This window comes from Herpailurus yagouaroundi, unplaced genomic scaffold (genome assembly GCF_014898765.1).
Source record: "Herpailurus yagouaroundi ecotype Mexico unplaced genomic scaffold, PumYag 205, whole genome shotgun sequence".
Classification (NCBI taxonomy): Eukaryota; Metazoa; Chordata; class Mammalia; order Carnivora; family Felidae; genus Herpailurus; species Herpailurus yagouaroundi.
In genome coordinates, this window is record NW_024412436.1 from 9,623,994 (window position 1) to 9,648,760 (window position 24,767).

Sequence of the window (24,767 nt, forward strand, 5' to 3'; positions counted from 1 at the left end):
TCTCTCTCTCTCTCTAGTAAGTAAATAAAAACTTAAAAAAAATTAAAACTGAAAAAACCAGCTGTGGCCTTGGAGGGCAATCACAGCCCTCCTGTGCCGTGCTGTGGGGAACAGTCCTGCTGTGCTCTTCGCTGCACTGACCACACCTGCAGTATTAGGTTCACTCTGGCGACCACATTTTAAGAAAGACACTGACAAACTGAGATATTTCCACAGCAGGACACCAAAATTATGTGTGAGGGCTAGAAACATGTCATACAATGAACAAGTTAAAAGAAAAGAACAGTTTGCTTAAAAACATTTTAGGGAAGGTGTCACAGCAATCCTGAAATATTGGAAGGCCTGTCTCACGGAAAACAGAACTTGTTCTAGATTGCTCAGGAGGGCAAAACAAAGACCCCTACTACTCACAGCTGTTAAATAATCAAACAGTTACGTCCTATACAGTGAGATTTTAGTTACCCACAATATCGGAGATCAATGATCCATCAGCAACACAGTACCAAAGATTGCTCCAGGCCGGAAGAATCATGAACTCAGAAGTACTTTGTGGTTCTAAGAGTAAAATATGGGTAAGTGTTCCAGAACTATGACCGCTACTCTGTTCTCACTTACCTGATTTAGGCGTCTTATATGCTAAACCATTCTGGGACTATCAGAGTCCTGTGCATAGAACAGTCATTCAGTCAGTTCTAGCATTAGCTATTAGCTCCATTTTCCTACAAACAACTTGACAGATATACAACCTGATCTAGAATGCCAGCCCCGCCCTTACCAAAACCCTATCCTAGATTATAGGCTGCTTTCATAATTGTGATCTATTTTGTGTTTCCTGACTTGCCCCAGCTGTCCCAATTCTAGTTCCTTCCCTGCAATCTGTGATGCACTGTTACTGGACCTTTTCTTATTTAAATGTATTTATTTATTTTAAGAGAGAGAGAGCGCACAGAGGAGGAGCAGAGAGAGAGAGAGAGAGAGAGAGAGAGAGAGAATCCCAAGTGGGCTCCGCACTGTCAGTGCAGAGTCCAACATGGGGCCCGAACTCACGAACCATGAGATCATGACCTGATCCAAAACCAAGAGTTGAACACTTAACCAACTGAGCCACCCAGGTGCCCCAGCTACTGGAACTTCTAAAAACTGTTTTATTCCTCATTCACTCAAAGACTAAGAGCCTCCCACTTTTAAAGTACTCGCAGAACCGATATGCAAAATGTAGTTGTATTAGACACAGTTCCTGCCCTCAGGGGAGTTGACAACAAAGAGAAATAAAGGGTCTATGTGATAACTAGTCAATATAAAGCCACAAGGGAGCAAAGTGATGTAATACACAGACAAGAGAAATCATTCCAACTTTGTAAGACTGTGATCTGGGAAAAAACTGAGATTAGATTAGAATTTATATCTGATGGGGCGCCTGGGTGGCGCAGTCGGTTAAGCGTCCGACTTCAGCCAGGTCACGATCTCGCGGTCCGTGAATTCGAGCCCCGCGTCAGGCTCTGGGCTGATGGCTCGGAGCCTGGAGCCTGTTTCCGATTCTGTGTCTCCCTCTCTCTCTGCCCCTCCCCCGTTCATGCTCTGTCTCTCTCTGTCTCCAAAAAAATAAATAAACGTTGAAAAAAAAAATTATTTAAAAAAAAAAAAGAATTTATATTTGAAATACTTAGAACATTTTTATTGACAAGGATGCAGGGGAAAAAAAGTAGAAAAACTGGCGTTAAGCATCAACATACATAAAAGAAAGCACACTGGTATGTGCATGGTTAATCATTCCAGTAAGATAACACAACTGATTAGAGAATGTGAACAGATAATTAAAGAAAGTTTATCCATGTCAAAGAATATAAAAATAGTTTCTCCAAGGAGGTAACACAGTAAGTTCTAGAGATACAGCTTCCCTGTAGTCCCCACTGGGACACAGAGAGGTAAGTGATACCACTCAAATGGCATAAGGATTCCACCAGATGTAAGATACTCCCCTTTTTCCATTCTCACAGGGTTTTAAACTCTCCTCCTGTGCAACTGTTCTGAGCCCCTCTCTCAGCACATACTAATAACAGACTTTTTAAAAAAGAACTCCAAAACACGTCTGAGTGCCAAGAAAGAAACAAAAGATGACGCATCATAAAACTGGCAATAAAGAAATTTCAGCTACTGGTCCAGGCTAAGCCCCTAACTCAAAAAATGACTTGTTTTCTGTAAAGATAAATGGATATAAGACTAGGTGACTTCTAAAGTCTCTTCTATTTTAAAATTCTATAAATTCAGTTGGGAAAAAAAGGTTCAGCTATGTTTCCAGGTGTCTGGAAGTCAGCTGGTTGAAACCATCAGTTTCTGAGGTGCCTAGGTGGCTCAGTCAGTTAAGAGTCCAACTCTTGATTTCAGCTCAGATCACGATCTCACAGTTCATGAGTTCAAGCCCTATATCAGGCTCTGTGCTGACAGTGTGGAGCCTGCTTGAGATGCCCTCTCTCCCTCTCTCTCTGCCCCTCCCCTGCTCGTGCTCTCTCTCTCAAAATAAATAAAACTTAAAAAAAAAATTTTTAATTCAAAAACAGAAATCATCAGTTTCCTCAAATACCAATGTAGATGAAATTTCTACTCCACATAATTTGTTATGAGCAATAACAAAACTAAGTGAATGGTAAAACTTTAACAAATTTTTATCTCCACACATCAAAACATATATACCTATCAGAGTTCCACTTCCAGTAGTTGTAGGGTGACTTAGACTAATTTTGCCATACATAAAATTATAAACTCTGTATAAAATATAAAAAACAACTATTCCAGAGAACAGCATAGAAAATGTTCTTTAGAAATAATGGCCAATGCAACTTCCCAAGTTTGGTAAAAACATATATTTATAGATGAAAAACAACAAAAATCCAGTAAATCCAAAATAGGATACATACAAAGAAAACACCTAGGCACATCATCAAAGCGCTGAAATCAAGGCTAGAAAAATCTTGCAGGTAGTCACAGAAACTGGTATGTTGTATACAGGTAACAACACAACGTAAGAGCTGACTTATCAGAAACAAGGGAAATTAGAAGAAAATGAAAGGACATCTTTAAAGTGAGGAAAGAAACAAACTCACAAATCATAATTCTATATACAATAAAAAAAAATCCTTCAAAAATAAAACAGAAATGAAAATATTAAAAAAATTTTTTTAATGTTTATTTATTTTTGAGACAGAGAGATACAGAGCATGAATAGAGGAGGGTCAGAGAGAGAGGGAGACAGAGTCTGAAACAGGCTCCAGGCTCTGAGCTGCCAGCACAGAGCCCGACGTGGGGCTCAAACTCACAGACTGTGAGATCATGACCTGAGCCAAAGTCGGAAGCTCAACCGACTGAGCCACCCAGGTGCCCCGAAAATATTTTAAAATAAACAAAAATATGAGTGTACTGGTCACCAAAAGATTTGCTCTAAAAGAAATACTGAAGAAAGCTCTTCAAGCTAAAGGAAAATAATATCAGACAGAAACTCAAATCTATAGAAAGAAAGAAACACTGCAAATTAAGTACATATAAAAGACTATATTTATCCTGCTCTTCTTTAAAAGATATAAAAAGGACACAAAACAAAAATTCAAACATTGTATCACATGGTTTACAACATATTTATATCTGCTATATATGAGATACAGCAGCACAAGGCACTCAGAGGAGAGGTAAATGTAACTACAGTATTTCAAGGGTGTTCTATTTTACATAATGCAGTAAAATATTAACCCAGTATATAATGTGATAAATTAGGAATGCATATTATAATCCCAACAGCAGGGTTTCTCAACCTCAGCACTAGTGACATTTTGGAATAGAAGATTTTCTGTTTGGGGAAAACTGTCCTATACATTACAGAACACTTAGCAACATCCCTGGCCTCTACCTACTAGATGCCAATAGCACACCCACCCCAAGTCATGACAACCAAAAATGTCTCCAGACATTGTCAAATGTCCCCAGGGGAGTAAAATAACCCTGGCTGAAAACCACTGCCCTACAATAACCATTAAGTAATGTAAGATTACAGAGAAGTTCAGTTTTTTCCATTATGGCCCACCTAACAAGCCTTTTTAGTCTTTTTTTTCCCCTAACCGCTCTAGCCTCCCACATGAAATTTTAATACCAGATATGCTGTATATGTTTATATAATGTGTCCCACTTGAAAGGCACAAATGACTATAAATATCTGAGTTTTTTGCACCCTCCCCCAGAACCAATGATTACCCCCTTGGGGGAGATATCCTCCCCTCCACTGAGAATGCACACTGACAGAGGGATTTAGATGAAATACTAAAAAAAATTCAATCAACCCAACAGAAGTCAAAAATATACCTATATATGAACAGAGAAAAAAATTTTTAAATAGGACAAATAGAGAATAAATAAGAAAACAGTAGACCTAAATTCAATCATATCAATAATTACATTAACAAATATGTATGGTCTAAACACCCCCAATTAAAAGGTAAAGACTGTCAAATGAGATAAACAGGAGAGAGAAAAAAAAAAAAAAAAAACAGAACCAGACCTAAAATTATGCTATCTACAAGAGAGACAGTTTAAATATAACACACAGATAAGCTAAATGTAAAATAACATTTTAAAAAGATAGAAGATGTAAACTTTAATCAGGAAAGTCTGTAGTGGTTATATTAATATCAGACACACTGAATTTCAAGACAGAAAAAGATGGACATTTCATAAGGATAAAAGATGCAATATATCCAGAAGATGATACAAATCTGGATGCATCTAACAACAGAGCTTCAAAATATATAAAGCAAAATAGAATAAAGAAACAGAAATTCACACAGTTGGGAGATTTTACTTCTCTCTCAGTAATTGATAGAACTAAAGAAAAAAATCAGTAAAGTTACAGAAGAAATGACTCACCATCACCCATCCTGACCAGACATTTATTAAAAAAAAAAAAAAAAAAAAAAAACTACACCCACAACAGCAGAAAAATCAAGATAGACCATATGGTGGACCATAAAAATTTTTTTTTAAATAACAAAAAATTCCAGATGACTGAAACTTTTATAGAATATCTTCTGTAAATACAATCAAACATTAAACTGAAATTAAAACACTAACATATCTAAAAACCCCTATATATTTGTAAATTAAGCAGCCTTCTTCTAAATAACCCATGGTTCAAAGAACAAATCCCAAGGGAAGTTAGAAAACATTTTACATTAAATAACAATGAAAACACATTTCATCAAAACTTGTAGGACAAAACTAAGCTGTGATGTAAGATAAATCCAGGGGCGCCTGGGTGGCTCAGTCGGTTAAGCGTCCCACTTCAGCTCAGGTCACGATCTCGCAGTCCGTGAGTTTGAGCCCCACGTCGGGCTCTGGGCTGATGGCTCAGAGCCTGGAGCCTGCTTCCGATTCTGTGTCGCCCTCTCTCTCTGTCCCTCCCCCATTCATGCTCTGTCTCTCTCTGTCTCAAAAATAAATAAGCGTTAAAAAAAAAATTAAAAAAAGATAAATCCATAGATTTAAGTGCTTATATTTTTTAAAAAAAGAAAGATTTAAAACCAATGACATACTATTTTACCTTAAGAAGCCAGAAAAAAAGACAAGTAAATTAAAATAATAATGAGCAAAAGCAGTAAAATAGAAAAGGTCAAAGAAAACAAAGCAAAAAGTTGGCTCCTTGAAAAGATCAATAAAATGTATAAACTCCTAGTAAAACTGATCAAAGGAAAAAAAAATGAGAGGGAGAACACAATTTACCAACATCAGAATTTAATACGGGATTATAATTACAAATCCCACAGACACTTAAAGAATAAGGGAATATTAAGAACAACTTTATTCCAAATATATCAACAACTTAGATTAAATGGACAAATTCCTAAGAAATCACAATTTTCCCAAAGTGACACAAAATGAAACAAAAAATCTGAATAGTCCTATGCCTATTAATGAAATTGTATTTATTATCAGAAACCTCACCAAAAAAGCCCCAACCCAAATGGCTTCACTGATGCATTTTACCAAACATGTTAAGTTAGGAATAAACCCTATCTTATGCAAATTCCTTCAAAAATTGAGAAGGGAATACTTCCCAACCTATTTTATGAGTCCAGCATAGCCATCAAACTAAAACATGAAATGAAAATTATAGACCAATATAAATGCAAAAACACCCCACAATCCTTGACAAGGTACATCAAAACTGGTAAATCAAATATAATACATCAGGACCAAATGGAACATATTCCAGCCATTAAAGTAATACACCATATTAACACAATACAGGGAAAAGTCAAATAGTCATTTCAATAGATGTGGGAAAACTTTTTGAAAAAAGTGAACACCCACTCATGATAAAAACTCTCAGCAAAACAGGACAAGAAAGGAACTTTCTCAATCTGATTAAAGGCAGCAATAGAAAGCCCACAACAACTACAATAGTGATTATCACATAATATGATGATGGTGGTGGTAAAATAACATGAGAAATAAGACCAAAAGTCCACTCTCACCACTTTTACTCAACATTGTGCTGGAATTCCTAACCAGTGAAATGATCAGAAAAATTAACTGAGGACATAAAGATCGCAAAGGAAGAAGCAGAACTGTGACTCTTTGCAGATGACTTGACCACGCAGAAAACTGTAGAGGTAACTAACTTGAACAAGTGAATTTACAAGTCAATACACAAAACAACTGCTGATGGGGAAGGAAAAGTATCCCTATCTCGCATAAGATAGGGAGTAGTGTGAGTGTGTGCGTACATAACAGCAGCTCTACAATTCTCCAGCTCTAGAATGCATATGAAAGCTTATCATTTGATGGTTCTCTCCATGGTTTACTTGATTAACATTTTCAAAACCAATGTATTCAAATAATAAAATAAAACGAAGAAAATAAGACAAATAAGAAAATAAAATAAAATTCACGTTTTTGTAAATACATTAAATCTCAGAGTCCCAATGTCATTAGAAAATAAACTTGGGACGACTGGGTGGCTCAGTCGGTTAAACATCTGACTTTGGCTCAGGTCATGATCTCAAGGTTCATGGGTTCCAGCCTGCATCAGGCTCTGTACTGATTGCTCAGAGCCTGGAGCCTGCTTCCGATTCTGTGTCTCCCTCTCTCTCTACCCACTCCTCCCCTCCCCCCACCTCCCACTCACGGTCTGTCTCTCTCTCTCTCTCTCTCTCTCTCTCTCTCTCAATAATAAATAAACATTAAAAAAAATTTTTTAAGAAAATAAATTTAATTTTGTCATGTTTATTCCCCACTTGTAACGTTAATAGTCAAGTGAGCTTCTCTAAACTATCATGTGACTTATACAGTGGCTACCACAGCTCTCCACATTCTATGGAAAATGCTTGCTTCTGCGTAGTAAACAAAATCATACGGTTGTTTTCTATTTCTATAAGCACTTGATCATTTATTTAAAACTCACTTTGTGAATAAAACAGAAGCAAAAGGTACTTGTACAAGTACATACAAAGTTAAGGAAAAAGCCCTTGGACTTGGATGAGAACCCCAAAAACTGTGATTCTGTTTTCTACAACAGCTTATAATTAACTAGCTCACAATAATCTCATGTTAACACATAGCCCAGCTTACAATCTTCGCGTTACTAAAACATTCTGCATAGTGGCATTAAGCTATTTTGACAGAAAATTCATAGACTTATCAAGTGTAGCTTGGAATTACCAAATACTAACATTCCGGTTCACCTAAACAAATCAGTTCACAGAATACAAAACAAGTGTTATTCCAAGGACACAGTTCATGAAGATCCTTGAACTGGAAACTCTAAGTAGCAGGCAAACTAAGGCAAGGAGTGCTTTGAAAGCACAAACTGGTTACGTACACAGAACACAACCTGAAAGTTCAATCCGTTAGATATCAAAGCAACAAAAAGCCTAAGAAACTATCATATGCATGCAGCATTTTCATCAAATGTTTGGTTTTTTAATTTTTTTTAACATTTATTTATTTTTGAGACAGAGAGAGAGCATGAACAGGGGAGGGTCAGAGAAAGAGGGAGACACAGAATCTGAAACAGGCTCCAGGCTCTGAGCTGTCAACACAGAGCCCGACGCGGGGCTCAAACCCACGGACCGTGAGATCATGACCTGAGCCGAAGTCGGACACCTAACCGACTGAGCCACCCAGGCACCCCCATCAGTCAAATGTTTTTAATGATAAAACCACCTCTTAAATTTGTACCAATTTCAGAATTGTAAGACTGTGCATTGACCACCAATACATTATAGATTTTAACATGTTATCAAGGAACTGGCTCTCCCCCTTTAGAAGAGACTACTTACCTTCTTAGGAAACAGTACTATTACGCAAACGGAATTTTATAAATTACAATTAGCCCTGGTTAATGCTATTGCAACCTACTTAATTCAATAATTTAGACCTCTTAAGCTGGTTAGATTTCCCACTTTATTAATGCAACACCTTTCTTCACAGCAACTATTAGCCCTTACTGTAACAGGACAAACTTAGAGTAAAACTTTTGACATCAGGTTTAGAGACTGGCAGTACAGACAGGCTGGTCTGTGACCAGCCTCTGGTCACTTCTCCCTTGTGAAGGAGAGAGTCTAAGAAGTGTTTAACACGTCTGCAGGTATCTCCTAAGCTGATGTGCTCTCCCAGGACCATCAAGCAGGAAAATGTAGACGGTACTTTACTCCACGTGTGCTACATGACATTTCCTTTACTGTCATTTCTAACACCAACAATACTACATCAATGTGTTATCTCAATTAATATTTACCATTCTGTAATTGCTCCAGAAAAGTACAGGAAAAAAAGGTTTCAATGTTGATATATCACCAATAACCGAAGTTAGGAAAGTATCTGCCCCACACAGTATCATTAATTATTTTTAAGTCTGTTTTTTCCTTCTCCAGGATGCTATTTAATGATGAACAACTTATTTACATCAAAAGTACAAATGAAATGAGATTATATCTAGATAGGAGCTAACATGAACTGATTCATAAATGCAAGTTTGAGAAAAAGGACTGATAGTCAAACTAAGGGTAACTGTGAATTTTTTATATCGATACTTTTATTAATAGTTTACAAATACTCTGTACACATTAGCTCACAATGCTTACCAGCACACTGTGAGGTAAAGAAGGCAGACATTATATATTTATTTTAAAACAAGTACACCAGAGTTCAGGTGATGATAATCTACCTGCCCAGTGTAAAGAGGCAGAGAATACTACTACTCTTTAAGAAGAAATTCTTTGAGCCAAAATATGTCCAAACAGCAACAACAGACTAATGAAATTTGCTTGACTAAAACAGAAGATTATTCTTAAAATCATACTGAAAATCTCTAAAGGAATAAATTAAGAATAGCTCAGAGGAAAAAAATGCCCCATTTGGTTTCCCCTAACATTTCAACTAATGCTTGTAAGAGTCCAGTTAAAAGTACCATTACAAATCCTCATTCAGAGAATCTAGCCAGTCGTAAGTACAGGGAAAATACATGAATTACAAAAAAAAAACAGAGGTCACTACCAGTAAACTCAGTCTTTCATTCACAAATAAACCAACAGGGACCATCAGATACCTGAGGAATACTAACACCACCAAGGAAAAAAAAAAAATAATAAACAAAATAAACAAACTGAAAAAGTTATTCAAAGCAGATAAAAAATTTAAAAACAGTCTCGTTGGTGTCCTTTGATTAAAAATCTGTAAAATAAGAGCGGGTGGCTATGAACTACAAAGAATTCCCAGAAATATAAAGTAATAGCTGAAATAAATAATTTAGTAAAGGGCTCAAAGAAAAAGTTGAGGAATCTTCCAGAACAAGGAGAGAAAACAAAGAAATTAAAGAAAAATTTTAAAACAGAGCACTGATATAGATGTTCTAAGGGCAAAAACCATATAAGAATACAGAAGACACAGAAGGGAAAAAAATAACAAGAGAAATACAGAAGACTCCCCAGAATTAAACACATTTGCCTGCATATTCTAAGGGTCCACCAAATGCTTTACAGGTGAATTAAAAAGAACCACATCTTACCCTCCTTAAATTTTATAAAGCCAAGGATAAAGAGGCATGAACACAACAAACTTCAAGAGGACAACAAACAGGTTACCTAGAAAGAAATTACTCCTATTAGTGTTAAGCTTCTTACCAGTAAAACTGGTTACCAAAAGGTAACGGAATGCAGCCTTCAAAACTCTGAAGGAAAACTGTTTCACAACTGAATTCTATACCCAGCAAAGGTATGCACCAGGTGTAAAAGTGAAAAACACATTTTCAAACACTGTGTTGACATATTCTTTCTGAAAGAAGTTCTTCAGGAAATTGAAAAAAGGAAAAAAAAAAAAAAACTACTTCTAGAAAACCATAAAATAAATCCAAAACAAATAGGGGAAAGACAGGAGATCTAAGAAAACACTGAACTTGTCCAGGAATGCAATTAAATAACATGCTACTAGCTGAGTATCACACCTAGAAAAAGGTCAGTTCACAATAAAATTTTGACAAATACCAGGATTAAAAAGCTGGATGACCAAGTGATACAAAGCATACACTCTTTTACCAATGGGAGGAAACGTGACAATTAGAAAATCCAGGAAAAACCATTACAGCCCAAACCAGAGGCCAAACCAAAGTGCGTCATGATCTTGAACACCAACAGAGTATGAGGCGATCGTTTGCTCTCTATGGCTCCCATCACACGCACCCACCACACCGCTCTGGTTGGCAGCAGGTACTGTTTACTTATCACAATATCGATTACTGCTTCTCCGAATCAGCAAGTATAACTATTACAAACCCTGAAAATATAAAATAAACGTTCAGTTGCCACAAACCGGGAGGGGAATGTGGGAAATTCAGAGGAAAGATTGTGTAGGGTACTCCCAAAGTGGTCAGTTTAGAGATGATGTGTAAGTACTTTCTAGAATGAAGAGTGCACCTGTTGGAAGATTAACCATGAGCCCACTCCCTCCCTTTAGGGAAGGAAGAGAACAGGTATTAACAAGTCAAATTCTTCATTTTTCATAAGGGCGATACACGAGATTATGTAAGACTACTCAAAAATAAAGCTTAGCATATTATATACAAAACTGGGATAATAATCACCAAAAAAAGTATAAAATACAAAAGGTCTACAATGGTTATCTCTGAGGAGAGAAACCAGTTGGAAGAGCAGATGACAGAAAAGACTTTTACTTATCATTGTATATCTTTGTGTACTATTAACCAAGGCAGGAAAAATGCAAAGAAATCCTGGTCCATTTTTTTCTTGCTTCTATACCCCACGCACTTTAAACCGACCTTTTATCATGGCGTTTCAGGTAAGACGGAATTAACTAAACAAACTCAAGAACAACCCTAAATCTTTGACAACATGTGGTGATGGCAATAACTCACACTTGTGTTCAAGCTCTCAAAACACATCCACATCCATCACCTCACTTAATCCTCAAAACAGACTTAATGGGAGCAGACATGAGAGGTGCATAAAGTATTACTCCAAAAGGTTTACGTGATTTGCCGTCCCCAAAAAACAAAGTAGGAAAGACAGTATAAATATAATAGACAAGTTAAAAAAACAAAGAAAAAGCACCTTCAGACAGCAGTGAAATCTGAAAATGTCTTCTAAATTTATAATATAACATACAATAAATTCAACTCAATCGTACAATAGTTGGCTGAAACCGTTTGATAGTTAAGCACACACTTACCGTATGAGCAGCAATCTCGTTCCCAGGTCACTGCCCAAGGGAAAAGGAAAACAAACCACACCAAGACATGATCTCCAATGTGCATAGCTGCCTTATGTGTAATAGCCCCAAACTAGAAATAGCTCAAATATCCATCAGCCAGTAAATAAATAGATTGTGGTACGTCCAGACTACAGAACATGCCTCAACAATAAAAAGGAACAAACTTGTGATGTACACAGCGATGTGGATGAATCGTTCAAGTATTATGCTACATGAAAGTAACCAGACACAGAGGACCAGATGAGTGTACTTATAAGGAAGATTACAGTTGTAGCAGATTAGGGGTCCCAGGGCTCAGGAAAGAGGACGGACTGCAGAGCGGAATAGGGGTGCTTTCGGAGTGACAGAGATGTTCAACGTCATGACTGCAGTGTTTGTTATGCTACTGCATGCATGTAGCAAAATTCATCCCCGTGTACACTTAAAATAGGGGAATTGTACTGGTATGGAAATTATAACTCAATAAGGATGAATTGTTAGAAATCAGTAATACATAATCCCATTTAACTACTGACAATGACTTTCCAAACGTAGGTATTAACTACAGACCCGCAAAAAACATTGAAGTCACTATTTAAAAGGTAACTTTTAATCAGGAAATAGATACAGTATACAGGAACTTAAAAGTCCTAAGAATGCAACAGTCCTCATACTACTCAATTTGGCCACGTGGATAAACAGTAGTTGCCTGGCAACGAGTCTACACTCTAGATTTCTTAATAAACACATTGACCACATTAAAAGGTGATCTCTTAGGAGATAAACTAAGCTTTACATTAAAGAGTTCTTCCTTTAAAGTAAAAATAATGTAAAAAGAATAATAATGCATTTGAATTATTTATCTAAAGTAGGAGCGAACAGCAAACAAGAAATACTAAAACTAGATCATGAAAAATAAAAATATGCAATTAAACATAAACACACACACACGCAGAAACCCTTTCTTCAGTCGGTCTCTTACTTTAGGACCTTCCTCACCTAACTTACAGGGTTGTTGAAGCCAGAAGTTTGTGGGTGAGCTCTTTCCCCTTTAACCCTAGAAGCCCTTCCCCTGCTTTCACCCAAACCCGCTTAATATAAATTTACATGTCTTTAAATGCATACAAGTTAGACACTTTTCTAGATTATTAAATCATCCTACAGACATCTCTCTGGATTGCAGAGTTGCTGTGGACAGCACAGAAAAATCCAACAGGAACTTTCTGTAACATGCAAGCACACAACATCCCAGAGAGCCAAATGTTCAGAACTGTAGTAAGGATCAAAATCAGGAATTACTTAGAATCCCTACATAACAAGCAAATTCCTAACACATATGTTAAATATCATTTCTCTCTTCCTGGCCGTAGTATGTCCGTTTACTTTGTTAACAGCGTCAGGAAAAATATCAACTTCCAGGACACCACCAACCATTCGCACACTTACCAACCACATTATGTGCAGCTTTGTGAACACTTACCCCTCTTCTGAACCCAACCTTCTTTCACGATGGTGACATCGCTCATGATGGCTCCCCTCTGAGCCCCCAACTTGGAGAAATGGTACTCTGTGATATCAGCTTTGGGGTTTGGATTCTCTGCTGCCGCTGCCCTTCCCACTCTCTAGTGATGACTCAGCCTGGAAGGAAGTATTGAAGAAAGAATTTCTTTTTTTTCCATTCTTGCAACTCATACAGCAATAACAAACAACTAATTCTTTGTAAATGTCTTCAACTGGCCTGACCTCACATAAAAATCTAACTCCTCAAACTGGGGAACTTATTTATTAAATAGTTCTACCATGAACGTGCTTCCCTGGTCTTGTGACAGATTTCAAACGATAGTGAAACTTTTAACCTAAGAGGCTGTAGTAAAAAAAAAAAATGCCTTCAGAAACCACTGACCCACCTATACAAATAACACAGAAAATCTGTTTGTGGGGCTGTGTATCTGAAGTAAAAAGGGAAGAAAATGAAAGTGAAGTGGACTAAAAGTAAACTCTCGTGTACATCTAGTTTCAAAATCTCTGTAAATTTAGGAATATTTATGGCAAAGCAATTGTGAATGTTTTTAATTGCTATATTTTATGCAAAATACAACATGCTAAGAAACCAACACTTAGGTATGGTTGGTCTGTCTTGCTCCAAGAAATATTTTAGATTACAAAATTAGATTACAGTGAATTTTTAGATTGTGAATAAAATATTACAAATAATATATAATCAATTATTTTTAAAAGCAGACGAGGTGGAACATGAAAGTGGAAAAAAGTACGGAGTATTTGAGATGTGTCAAGAACAAGTGCTCACGTCTATTACCCTTAGGTAAGCCTCACAGTAGCCCTAGGAAGGTACCATTAACTCCATTTCTTTTTTTTTTTTTTAATTTTTTTTTCAACATTTATTTATTTTTGGGACAGAGAGAGACAGAGCATGAACGGGGGAGGGGCAGAGAGAGAGGGAGACACAGAATCGGAAACAGGCTCCAGGCTCCGAGCCATCAGCCCAGAGCCCGACGCGGGGCTCGAACTCACGGACCGTGAGATCGTGACCTGGCTGAAGTCGGACGCTTAACCGACTGCGCCACCCAGGCGCCCCCAGTAACTCCATTTCACAGAAGAGGAAACTGGGGCTCACGGAGTTCAGCAGCTTGCCTGAATCCAACAGAGCTCCTCAAGGATGGAGCCAATATGGCCGACTCCAGAGCCTGCAGAAACTATACTGCCTTCAGACAAAAAGAAACCAGAGTAGAAGTCTACATATCTGTAAAAGATGGGCCACAAATTTAGCAGAAAGCTTTCAGGAAGCGATGCAAATAAGGAAACACCATCGGTTTCAGTATTTACAGTATCCATGAATATTTTTAAAAAGAGAAAAAGAAGTTGCTTCAGAGGGAACACAATTTTTCCTGGAATAAAAATCTGAAATTTATCCCATGGGTCTTTATAAGATAGCTTGCAGGGTAACAAAGTCTTCAAAAATACTCTGATACATACACTAATGAGTTTTACTTATTGTCCCCCTCAACCTAAAAGAGGAAAATGCCAAGATAAAGCTGAGTTAAAAATAGTTCCACAGAGGGGCACCGGGGGTGGCTCAGTCGGTTAAGCGTCTGACACTTGATTTTGACTCATGTCATGATCTCACAGCTGGTGAGTTCAAGCCCAGAGTCAGGCTCTGTGCTGATAGTGCAGAGCCTGCTTGGGATTCTCTCTGTCCCTCCCTCTCTCTCTGCCTCTCCCCCTCTCAAAATAAATAAATAAGCTTAAAAATTATGTTTCCACAGAAAGGGACCAAAAACTGTGGTCCAGCTACATGAGCATTTACATGGTCCAGAAACATAATTTTAGATAAATTTAGGCATAAATATTAGGTAACCAGAAAAATGGATAGATGGACTATATAACTATACTACTTTCTCAGACTGGGTTTTGATAAATAGTGCATAGCAGTAAGTTCAAGGTTAGACTCCCTCACTGGTACTGGACTGAATTACAACCCCTTTCCCAATGCAAATTAAGTAGAAAGCCTACTCCTTTCACAGTCAGGAATCAAGACTGAGTCAGGAATCAAACCCTGACAAAGTTTGTGTGGCTGAATAGAAAACCACCCCAACAGGTACCCTCAGCACCTACAGGTAAGGCCAAGACTGTCCCCGTAGTCATTGGATCTCATACTACAGAGAGTCCAAAGGGATATTAGAATCTGAGTGTATTTTGCCAAGATATGTTTGAAACAATACTAAACGAAATTCCAAAAAAATTAAGAAAAAAAGATGAAAAGAGAAAAAAATTCTCTGGCCAAGTAAGTCTGGAAAATTCCACAAGCCATATCTTTCTCTTAAAACATCACTATTGGGGCACCTGGGTGGTTCAGTCGGTTAAGTGCCCGACTTTGGCTCAGGTCATGCACTCACAGTCCCTGAGTTCGAGCCCCACATCAGGCTCTGTGCTGACAGCTCGGAGCCTGGAACCTGCTTCAGATTCTGTGTCTCCTCTCTCTGTCCTTCCCCCACTCACGCTCTGTCTCTCTCTCAAAAATAAACAAACATTAAAAAAAATTAAAACATCACTATTAACATATTAAAGATATAAAGTATGTATAACCTTAATTATCTCAGCAAATCCTAAATTTATTGAACACACAGGGCTCTTTTTTTTTTTTTTCTTTAGCAACATGTACTGATATCCACGGGGGCACACTTTGAGAAATGGCCACATCACTCAAGACAAGACTCATTTCGCCACTAAAAAACGGGCCAAAAACAAAACAAAAACAAAAGCCTTCAGTCAAGAATCCAAACATCATTTTAATTTGATTGATGTAACTTTCTGAAAATTGGCTACATAATCCAGAACTGGATAACTGAAAAGGGTTAGTTCTTTATACTACATAAATAATTACAAAAAAATTAAATATTGGGAGCACTAGTGCAAAACGATGACACTAGAAGAGCTGCGCTACAGACCTTCTCTTTGGCAATACTTGTAGCAAGGGGCCTCATATCTATTGAAGCCATTCTTGCTTTCTGACTGCAAAATGATATAATTTGGGTTAAAAACAAAACAAAACAAAAAACCCTCCTATCTCAATATTCTTGGAATTGGAAATGGAAGAGATCAGGGGTCAGAAGAGATCGGAGGTCAACATTCATTAATAACCAAAAAATAATATATATCCAATAAACATATATAAAACATATCCCTTTCCATTAAAATAATCTGCATCACAACACCCTTGCAAAGAACACTAAAAAACAAAAGTATTTTCAAAATTCATTGCACTTTTTAAGTTGACATTTCATTGTTGGGAGTTCAAAGCAGGAAAGGACCTTCATTTTATAGTTGAGGAAACAGAGTACAGATGGATGAAGCGACTTGCCCAAGGTCACACAGCTGCTTTCTGAGGGAACCAAGACACCAGAGAACCAGGCACATGTTCTTTCCACTAGCACTGCCCCTTCAGTACAAAACAATATACGGAAATATCCAGGTCAACCCAAATCAATGAATTTTGTTTTATAATGAAACTTTCAAAAAACTAGCTTTTGTGATAAAAATGTTTATCAGTGCTTATGCATTTCGATTAAACTGCTTAAATGTATGCTAAATCGACAGGACAAAATTTATAATCGTCATCAGGACCAGTAAACCCACATTATAGAAATGGCTTTATCCATTTGCATCTTAAAATGTTACCAAATTCTACCCGTAATCGTAATATTCAGCTTTAAAGGTGCTCCTGGGACTCACAGCTAAAATGACACATTCTATGAAAATAACTTAGAAGACATTCAAACATCTACTACTCCAGAGTTACGACCACTAGGCTAGAAATAAATGCTATCTCGTGTGCATAAACACAATGCTACTGACTCTTAAGCAGTAAACCATATTCTTTGATTTAATTTCCTTACAGTGGCAAGGCTCTTGCAACCAAGTCATCTAACTCTCCCACTCAGTGTTCCGTGTTGCCAAAAACATTATTCTGCAAAATGATGAGCAATGAGCTGGACATGAACTCCACCTCCTCCTACGGTCCCAACTTCTCCAGAACTGTGTTCTACCCAATGAGCTCTGAGAGACAAAATTTGGTTTCTTTTTCTTGTAAGCTTGTTGCACTAAATATTTCATTGCTGAATAATCTAATTTTGTCTATTCTTAAAAAAAAAAAATCATACAAAATTCTTGGCAGATTCAATTTACAATTCACACAAAGCAGTTACACTAAAGGTACTTTTCATTCAAAACTATTTGCAAATTTGATAACTGCATTTGGATATCACTTCACAATTTACAAAACATTTTCACATCTTGTATCTCATTCAACAGCATTATTATTATTTAGTAAAGCAATCTGACAGTGCCTGGCACATAAGAGATGCTCAACAAATACAGGATGAATGAAAGAGTGCATGAATGAAAGAGAAGATACAGCTTTGCATAACTAATAAAGAACACGCTAAGCAAACTAATATTGTAAGTCAACAGAGAGAATGGTATTAAGTCATCTTAAAAACAAACCTGAACTCAAATGTTATGGAATATAATTAAAATCACAAGAAATCCTCTTCCTTATCCATTAAAGTACGTTTGCTATAGACGTCCGCTAATTGTGAGGACTAGCACGTTTCTCCACATTCTTGGATACTTTTTGTTGAAATGAAGTCAAGTTTCAACTCCCAAACAATTAAGCATTAACACTGCCCCAAAATTATCTATTGTGGAAGGAAAAAAGAGAAAGAATGGCATATTCTCTTAATGATATTTATAACAACTTGTAAAAGATACTGGTTTACTTATGGCAACACACCATTCAGTCTTAAACGATAATTAAACTTCTTCAAACATCTTTTTAAAATATCACTCACGGGGCACCTGGGTGGCTCAGTCGATTAAGCGTCTAACTCTTGTTTTTGGCTCAGGTCGCAATCTCACGGTTTCATGAGTTCAAGCCCCACATCAGGCTCTGCGCTGACAGTGCTGAGCCTGCTTGGGATCCTCTCTCCCTCTCTCTCTGCCCCTCCCCCACTCGAGGGGTCTCTGCCTCTCTCAAAATTAAAAACATAAATAAATAAAATGCCATTCGAGGAAAAAACATACAGCCTGCACACATTCAGTCCGTAAACAGGTACTGACTGCATGCGCTGTGACAAGGACTGTACTGGGCATACAGGGAGGGAAGCAAAACAGAGAATTTAAAAATCTCTTCCACACAACAGTTTGTTATCAGAGTGCTTTCACATATATTACCCCATTTTGACTAAAAACGAATCTATGCAACAGCTATTCCACTACAATTGTGAGCCCAGGAAAACTGTGACCAATCAAAACCGAGGACGTTATTTCCTCGCTGTTACCATAACAAGATAAGTGATAGCACCAAGAGTGACCGCCTGCCATTCCAGTCTTCTTTCATTGTGCGACGCCTTCTACCAAGTAACCCAATGCCAAGTCTCAGAAGTATGGGTAACATCTGTGAATCGCTCCAACATTTTTTTCTGTTATCAAATTCTTTTTCAAAAGTCCAGGAGAGCACAAGGTTTTCCAATAAATTCAAAACTAAATATAACTGTGGCATCACAGAGGAAATTATAACAACAGAAGACTAGAAGGTTGACATAAAGTTAAAATGCACGCCAGCCAATTTTATTCTTTACAAATTAGAACAAGATTCACAGGTTAATTCCTAAGTTTAAAGCCACAATACTACCTATAATACAACTTTCTCTAAAATGTATACTTGGCTATAACACTACGTAGGACGTACTTGCTCTGCACCGCAATTTTTTATATTCTTTAGATATGCCTAGCCAAACTGAATTAATGAAGGACATCTCACGTTCAAATTCAACAGAATATTACTACCCTGAAATACAAATGATTGTCAAGGGTAATCATAGAACAACTCTATGCTATCTACTGACTTCAAGAAATAGGTGAAACTAACATATGCCATAATAAATTCATAAGATCACACCAAACTTTTAAAGGATTTCAGGGAAAGGAAAAATACTGAAATGGAAAGGAAATTCAAGGCAACTTGCTCTGCACTTCAAATAACTCTCAGCAGGTCTGTCCCACTTCAGAGTCATTATCCTGTTAAAAAAAAAAAAACCGTATCATATGGGGAAAGCGAGCCACACAAACTATGTATCTTGGATCCTTTCCTCTCTGCAGAGTACAATAACAAACTTTGTGGATTTTCTTAAAACTCTATGTATAGATCCCTCCACTGTCTCACCCTACAGGAAAATACCTGAAGAGGCATCAGCAAGATTTCCAACTTTCACACAAAATTTCAGTTCTTTCAAAGTGCCAACTCTTAAAAATCAACTTCATCAACTTTTAAATACATACACAAAAATGTAGAGCATTTTCCCCTTCTTCCTTACCCCAGTTTTTCAGGCATCTGAATGCCATTTCAGCCAACCCGTCCATTACTGACCAAATAAAAAAGCAATTTGTGCTAGGTGCTGCATTTAATAACCTGCTTTGAAACAACTAGGAAAATGCCCACTGGGTTCCTTTGCTCCAGCTAACGCACAGAATAAGCTATTGACAAATGATCTCCCCACATTTCTTACATGAGGTGTGGCTTGTCATAGGTGAAGTCACGTATAATAGAACAGAAACAGATTGAGGGTTGCCACTGAAAGAATTTCAGTTTCATGGCTGGCCACACTTTTCCACTGCATATGTAAAAACGATCTAAGATCATACCCCGTGGTATGGGATCCCATAACAAAGTTCATCACAATGGCTCATTAGAAAACACTGGGCAGGCCCAGAAACTGGGGTCCCTGTTCCCAACTCTGCCCCACCCAGGGTGATGCTATATGAGGTCCTTTAATTCTCTGTGCTTCTGTTTTCTTAGCCATTAAAATAAAAGTGTAGCATTAGATGAACATAAATAGCTTCACGGCTCTTCCAGAGCTACGAGTTAGGATTCTTTCAAGTTCAAATCCACTGAGTATCCACCTGGCTTGCAGATGGCATCTTAGGTGACACTATCATGATTATACACAGTTCCCGTCTTCAAAAGGCTCCTAGGTAGCTGGGAAGATCAAACACCAAATACCACTTAAACAAAAACTGGACTCAACTCCAATACTGGCAAAAGACCATCTTCCCATCCCATCCCCAGTCTCCCAAACAGAGTCAGAGTCTTTCGTAATTAACACAAGAGAGAAAATTCCTCACTTGAACATCTTCTAGAGATTTCTTCTGGTAAGTCATTTTACTTTTTCCTCGGAAGATTAGCAAAATATACCCATTTACAAAATGTGAACTGGCTGCTGCTGGTGACGAATGAATACCAAGACAATATTGAGAAGACAACCAAAAAGCAAATCTACAGGTCAAGAAACATATATTACCTATCAACAACTATTTGACAATCACCTGACAAAGGAAATGTGTTTACGGTGCTATGGTAGTAGATGTAAACATCTGTGGCATTTAACCTGGCCTCTGACATAACCTATGCGAGAGAGAATGGTATGGATCTATCGGTATACTTTGTTTTACTATATTAACACGATTTCAGCGGAAATTACTGTACTGTATGCGTTATCAAAGTTGAGTATGTCACCATGAAGTCTAAGGACAGGTACCAGCAACTTAGGAAAAAAATGAAGGAAAAAAGTGTTTCAGAATAAGGAGAGTTCCACTGAAATGGATTTTCATCATACCGGACTAGTATGTGTGTTCTCTTACGAAAACCACTTTCAAAAGTGTAGCAGGGGCTGTCGTGAAGCCTAAACAAGCGGACACAGGGAACAGCGCCCGGCACGTAGCGAGTTCTCACCAAGGCACCAGCAGCACGGACTCTAAACCTAACCTAACTCTATCTGTCATACGTGAAAGACAGTGATAAAGTTTTCAGTTAACATCACGTGACCCAGGGCTAACCTCCAGGTGACTACAGAGAAGCGCACGCTGTCTGAAACCAGGATTTAGAAAAACAATGCACACTCCTGAAAATCTGGAGTCAAAAACTGACCAACTTGGAATGACTTACACATTCTAACACAAATCTACAAAAATTCATTATGTGCACTAACATATATTGAGAAAACAAAACTGTGAGTCAAATTAAGACTGACTTGCTCAAAACAAATGAAATGGTTTACTTTTCTGTCCTGCCTCTTATCTTATTCAAATACAAAGTCTTGTAAATCAAATATTTTTTAATGCTTCAAACTTAATCACATTATACAGACAAGATCCTATCCAATCATGCTAAAAATCCAATTAACATGTCCTTAACAATAATTGCCTTATCTTCTCAAGGGTGAATTCTTGAACTGAAAAGTGTGAAGATTAAAGAAAGTGATAAAAGAAAGTGAAAAGAAAGTGATGAAAAGAAAGTGTAGTTATCTTTTCACAAAAATATGCAAAATTTAAGCCAACTGTAAACTTCCACAAAATCAATTTGTAAAACAGGTTCCTCTTTTTAAAAGAAACCCAAATAGTTGGAAATTTCCACTGAAATTTTTAAGAAATAAAATCCCTCATATGTTTAAATCAAAACCTAGGGCTTAAAAAAATCTTAAATCCCTACTTTGCACAAGACTCCATTATGCTAAGTACATTTGTCCCAGGATATGTTTAACCAAAACATGTTTAGATTTACAATGATTCTGAAAACAAATTCTCTTTCTAATGGTAGTAATCTTCTAAATGAAATGTAAATAAGAAAAGTTCATAATCAAACGAGCCCCCCTAGCAACACAGTTCACACTCTAATAATTTGTTGGAGGAATGGATGAAATCTTATTTAAAATCTTTTACAGCTATAAAATTACATGGACCAAAAAGTCCAAAGCTGAACCCTTAAGTACCTTCACACACACAACTTAAACTAGGAGGCAATGTCAAACCAAAAATTTTTAAGTTGGAAAACAACTCACTAAAGTAATCATTACAGAAAGACTAAGCGTAAAATGGATGCAAATAATAGTTTCCTAAGTTTTGGGGGTTTTTTATAGGATTACTTTAGATATTTTTTAAATGCTGTAGGAAACCTTACTACTACAAACACATACCACAAACATACAACTGAAAACTGTAACTCTACATTCACCTAAATTCCAGTGTTGTCTCATTCATGTGATACATGCACTCCCTCACTTTAAAATTAGAAGCTCAAGCCAATTAAAGATATTGGGGTCAACCCTAGTGAGAAAAAAACAAAAAGCAGGTCTTCAAATACAGTGTCCTTGGTAAACTTGGAAAGTCAAGATCATGTGTTGGCAAAGATAAAAAAAAAATCTACAGTCCTGATACAGATCGCCCAAATTATTGGGCATTCACCTTAGAAAGCTGGCCATTTACTCAAAATTGGATATCTTAATAAGAAGTATTTTCGTGTTTTAGACAAGCACTCCTTGAATGGGTGTGTGTTTTAGACAACCACCTCCTGGAATATTCACATTCATTTACACGTATTTTGCTATGATACTGAAGTTCTGAAAACAAACTTTCCTAAACCATGTTTACAGGACTCTTAAAGCTTTGGCTTTTCCAATTATTTCCTAACAACGTATAACCTAATTTAATGAGTTTCCACCAAAGACAAAACCCAGGGGTTTTCTAGTAATTTACAGTCTACTAAAAGATATAAAATGACCATGCCTTACCAAATATGGAACACATACCTAGCTTGAAGACTTGAGGCAGTTGGCAAGATATTAACTGCCAAAAGTCATCATTTCACATCTTTTAGCTACAAGGTGAACTAATAAAGCATAAACACTTTATTGACAGTACTACTTAATCAATATAGACACGTAGGTCTCGCTGTTGATTTCCTATTTGAAACATCATCTATTACAAACTACCGGGCTCTCAACCAATTACCACACTGGTGAAATGAGTTGGGTTTTATTTCCATAACGTTCTCTTGATGCAAGAAATGGGAGCATCCTACCTACCCTACCCTCACGGTTAAGCCTTTCCTCAGCTTTCAGAAGACAAACAGTAAATATCGGTATTGAAGACCTGGCCCCAAAGAGACTCAATCCAGCCTAAACGAAGATCCCCGGGTAATCCCGAACAGGGAGTGACCCCCGCCTGGGAATCAGGGTGAGCACCGCGACCAGCCAGGCTTCAACTTTGGGCTCCGAGGGCCCAGCCAGCATCATGGCTGATGCAGACCGATGCGCAGGAGGAGGAGGTGGACGAGGAAGAGGCTGGTTTGTTTACTTGCAGCCAGAGCCGCCGCCGCCGCCGGCAGCGACAGCATCACTGGATCCGCCAAACCCAGCATCTTCCGCACATTTCTATTCTTAGCACACAACTCCCAAGCGGATTAAAACCCCACTACTATTAAAAACACAGACGAGCACGTTACCCACCTCCCACACACACCCCCACCTCCCCCTCAGGGCCGTCTCTTCCTGCGCGCCGGCAGCAGGGGAGGGTGGGGAGGAAGGAGACCCCGGGGGACGCCGGTGCATCCTCGCCCGCACCCCACCCCGCGCGCGCAGACAGCCCCCGCGCCGGGGAGCGCGGCAGACGGCCCCCTCCCCCCAACCCAAACACGCCGGCACGGGCGCTCCCCGCGTTATATAAGCCCGCCGCCCCCGCCCGGGCGGCGCCCCCTCCTCAAGCCGCGCGGCCGGGGCCGGCGGGGAGCGGGCGCTGCGCAGGGACTGGAGGCGCCAGGGCCGGGGCAGCGCAGACGCGGCCGATACCGCTAGGCCGGGAACACCCTCCCCGGCCCCCCGCGCGCGCCGCCGCCCCCCAGCTTCCCCCGGAAAGTGAGGGGGTGCCGGTGTCAGCGGCGCCGGGCATCCCCCGGCCTCCCCACCCACACCCACACCCGAGCCTCTGGTGACCCGGCACCCGCCCACGCCCCCGGCGCGGTGACAACCCAGACGCCCCCGCCTCCAACCCCCCCCCCGCCCGAAGGAGGCCCGGGGCCGGGGGCCCGGAGAGAGCGGAGGCCAGACGGGGAGGGGGCGAGCGGGGGGAGGGGGGGCGGTGGCTGTTACCTGCAAAGGCGGCGGCGGCGGCCCCGCAGCTGCTCGGGCGGCGGCGGAGGATGGAGCCGGGGGGGCGGGGGGAGGAGAGGGGGCGACTCGGGGGTCCCCCCTCCCTCCTCCTCCCCTCCTGTCCTCCCCCCACCCCACAGAGCCTCTGGCCCCCCTGGAGCCCGGTGCGGCCGGCGGGAGGGCAGGCGAAGGCTGCAGGGGAGGGAGGAGGGAGCCGGCCGGGCCGGGCCGCGGAGCTGGAGCGGGAGGCGGCGGCGGCGGCGGCGGCGGCGGCGGGAGGGGAGGGCGGAGGGAGGGCGGCGGCGGGGGGGAGGAGGAGGCGGAGACTCTACATGGGAATCGGATATCGGCTACAAATTCAATTCATCACCAGAAAACACCGCTCGGGCGGGGGCCGGGTCACGCCGGCTAGGCGGCGGCGGGCGGAGGCTCCGGGCCCTGGGGCGCGCCCGGCGCGGGTCGGGGGTCTGCGGCCTCCTCTCGGGGGCCGCGCCTCGCCCGGGGACCCCGCCGCCTCCCCGCCCC

General features: G+C 39.5%; 2 protein-coding genes across 4 annotated transcripts in view; both read right to left on the reverse strand.

Moving 5' to 3' along the window:
* Nucleotides 1-24,470, reverse strand: part of AKT3 (AKT serine/threonine kinase 3) — a 309,200-nt gene extending 284,730 nt beyond the window's left edge. For 2 of the 3 annotated variants that reach the window (XM_040451850.1, XM_040451847.1), the window contains exons 1-2: nt 24,243-24,468; nt 13,226-13,383 (exon numbers count right to left, since the gene is read on the reverse strand). In XM_040451850.1, the coding sequence (XP_040307784.1) occupies nt 13,226-13,271 (46 nt within the window). In that variant the 5' untranslated portion in view covers nt 13,272-13,383; nt 24,243-24,468. Of the gene's footprint in view, nt 1-13,225; nt 13,384-24,242 lie in introns of all 3 variants that reach the window. The other variant, XM_040451849.1, reaches the window with a different exon arrangement.
* LOC121015003 (collagen alpha-1(I) chain-like) overlaps nt 23,387-24,767 on the reverse strand; it is a 2,164-nt gene continuing 783 nt past the window's right edge. The window contains exons 2-4 of the mRNA XM_040451652.1: nt 24,613-24,756; nt 23,623-24,271; nt 23,387-23,528 (exon numbers count right to left, since the gene is read on the reverse strand). Of these exons, the coding sequence (XP_040307586.1) occupies nt 23,387-23,528; nt 23,623-24,271; nt 24,613-24,756 (935 nt within the window). The remainder of the gene's footprint in view (nt 23,529-23,622; nt 24,272-24,612; nt 24,757-24,767) is intronic.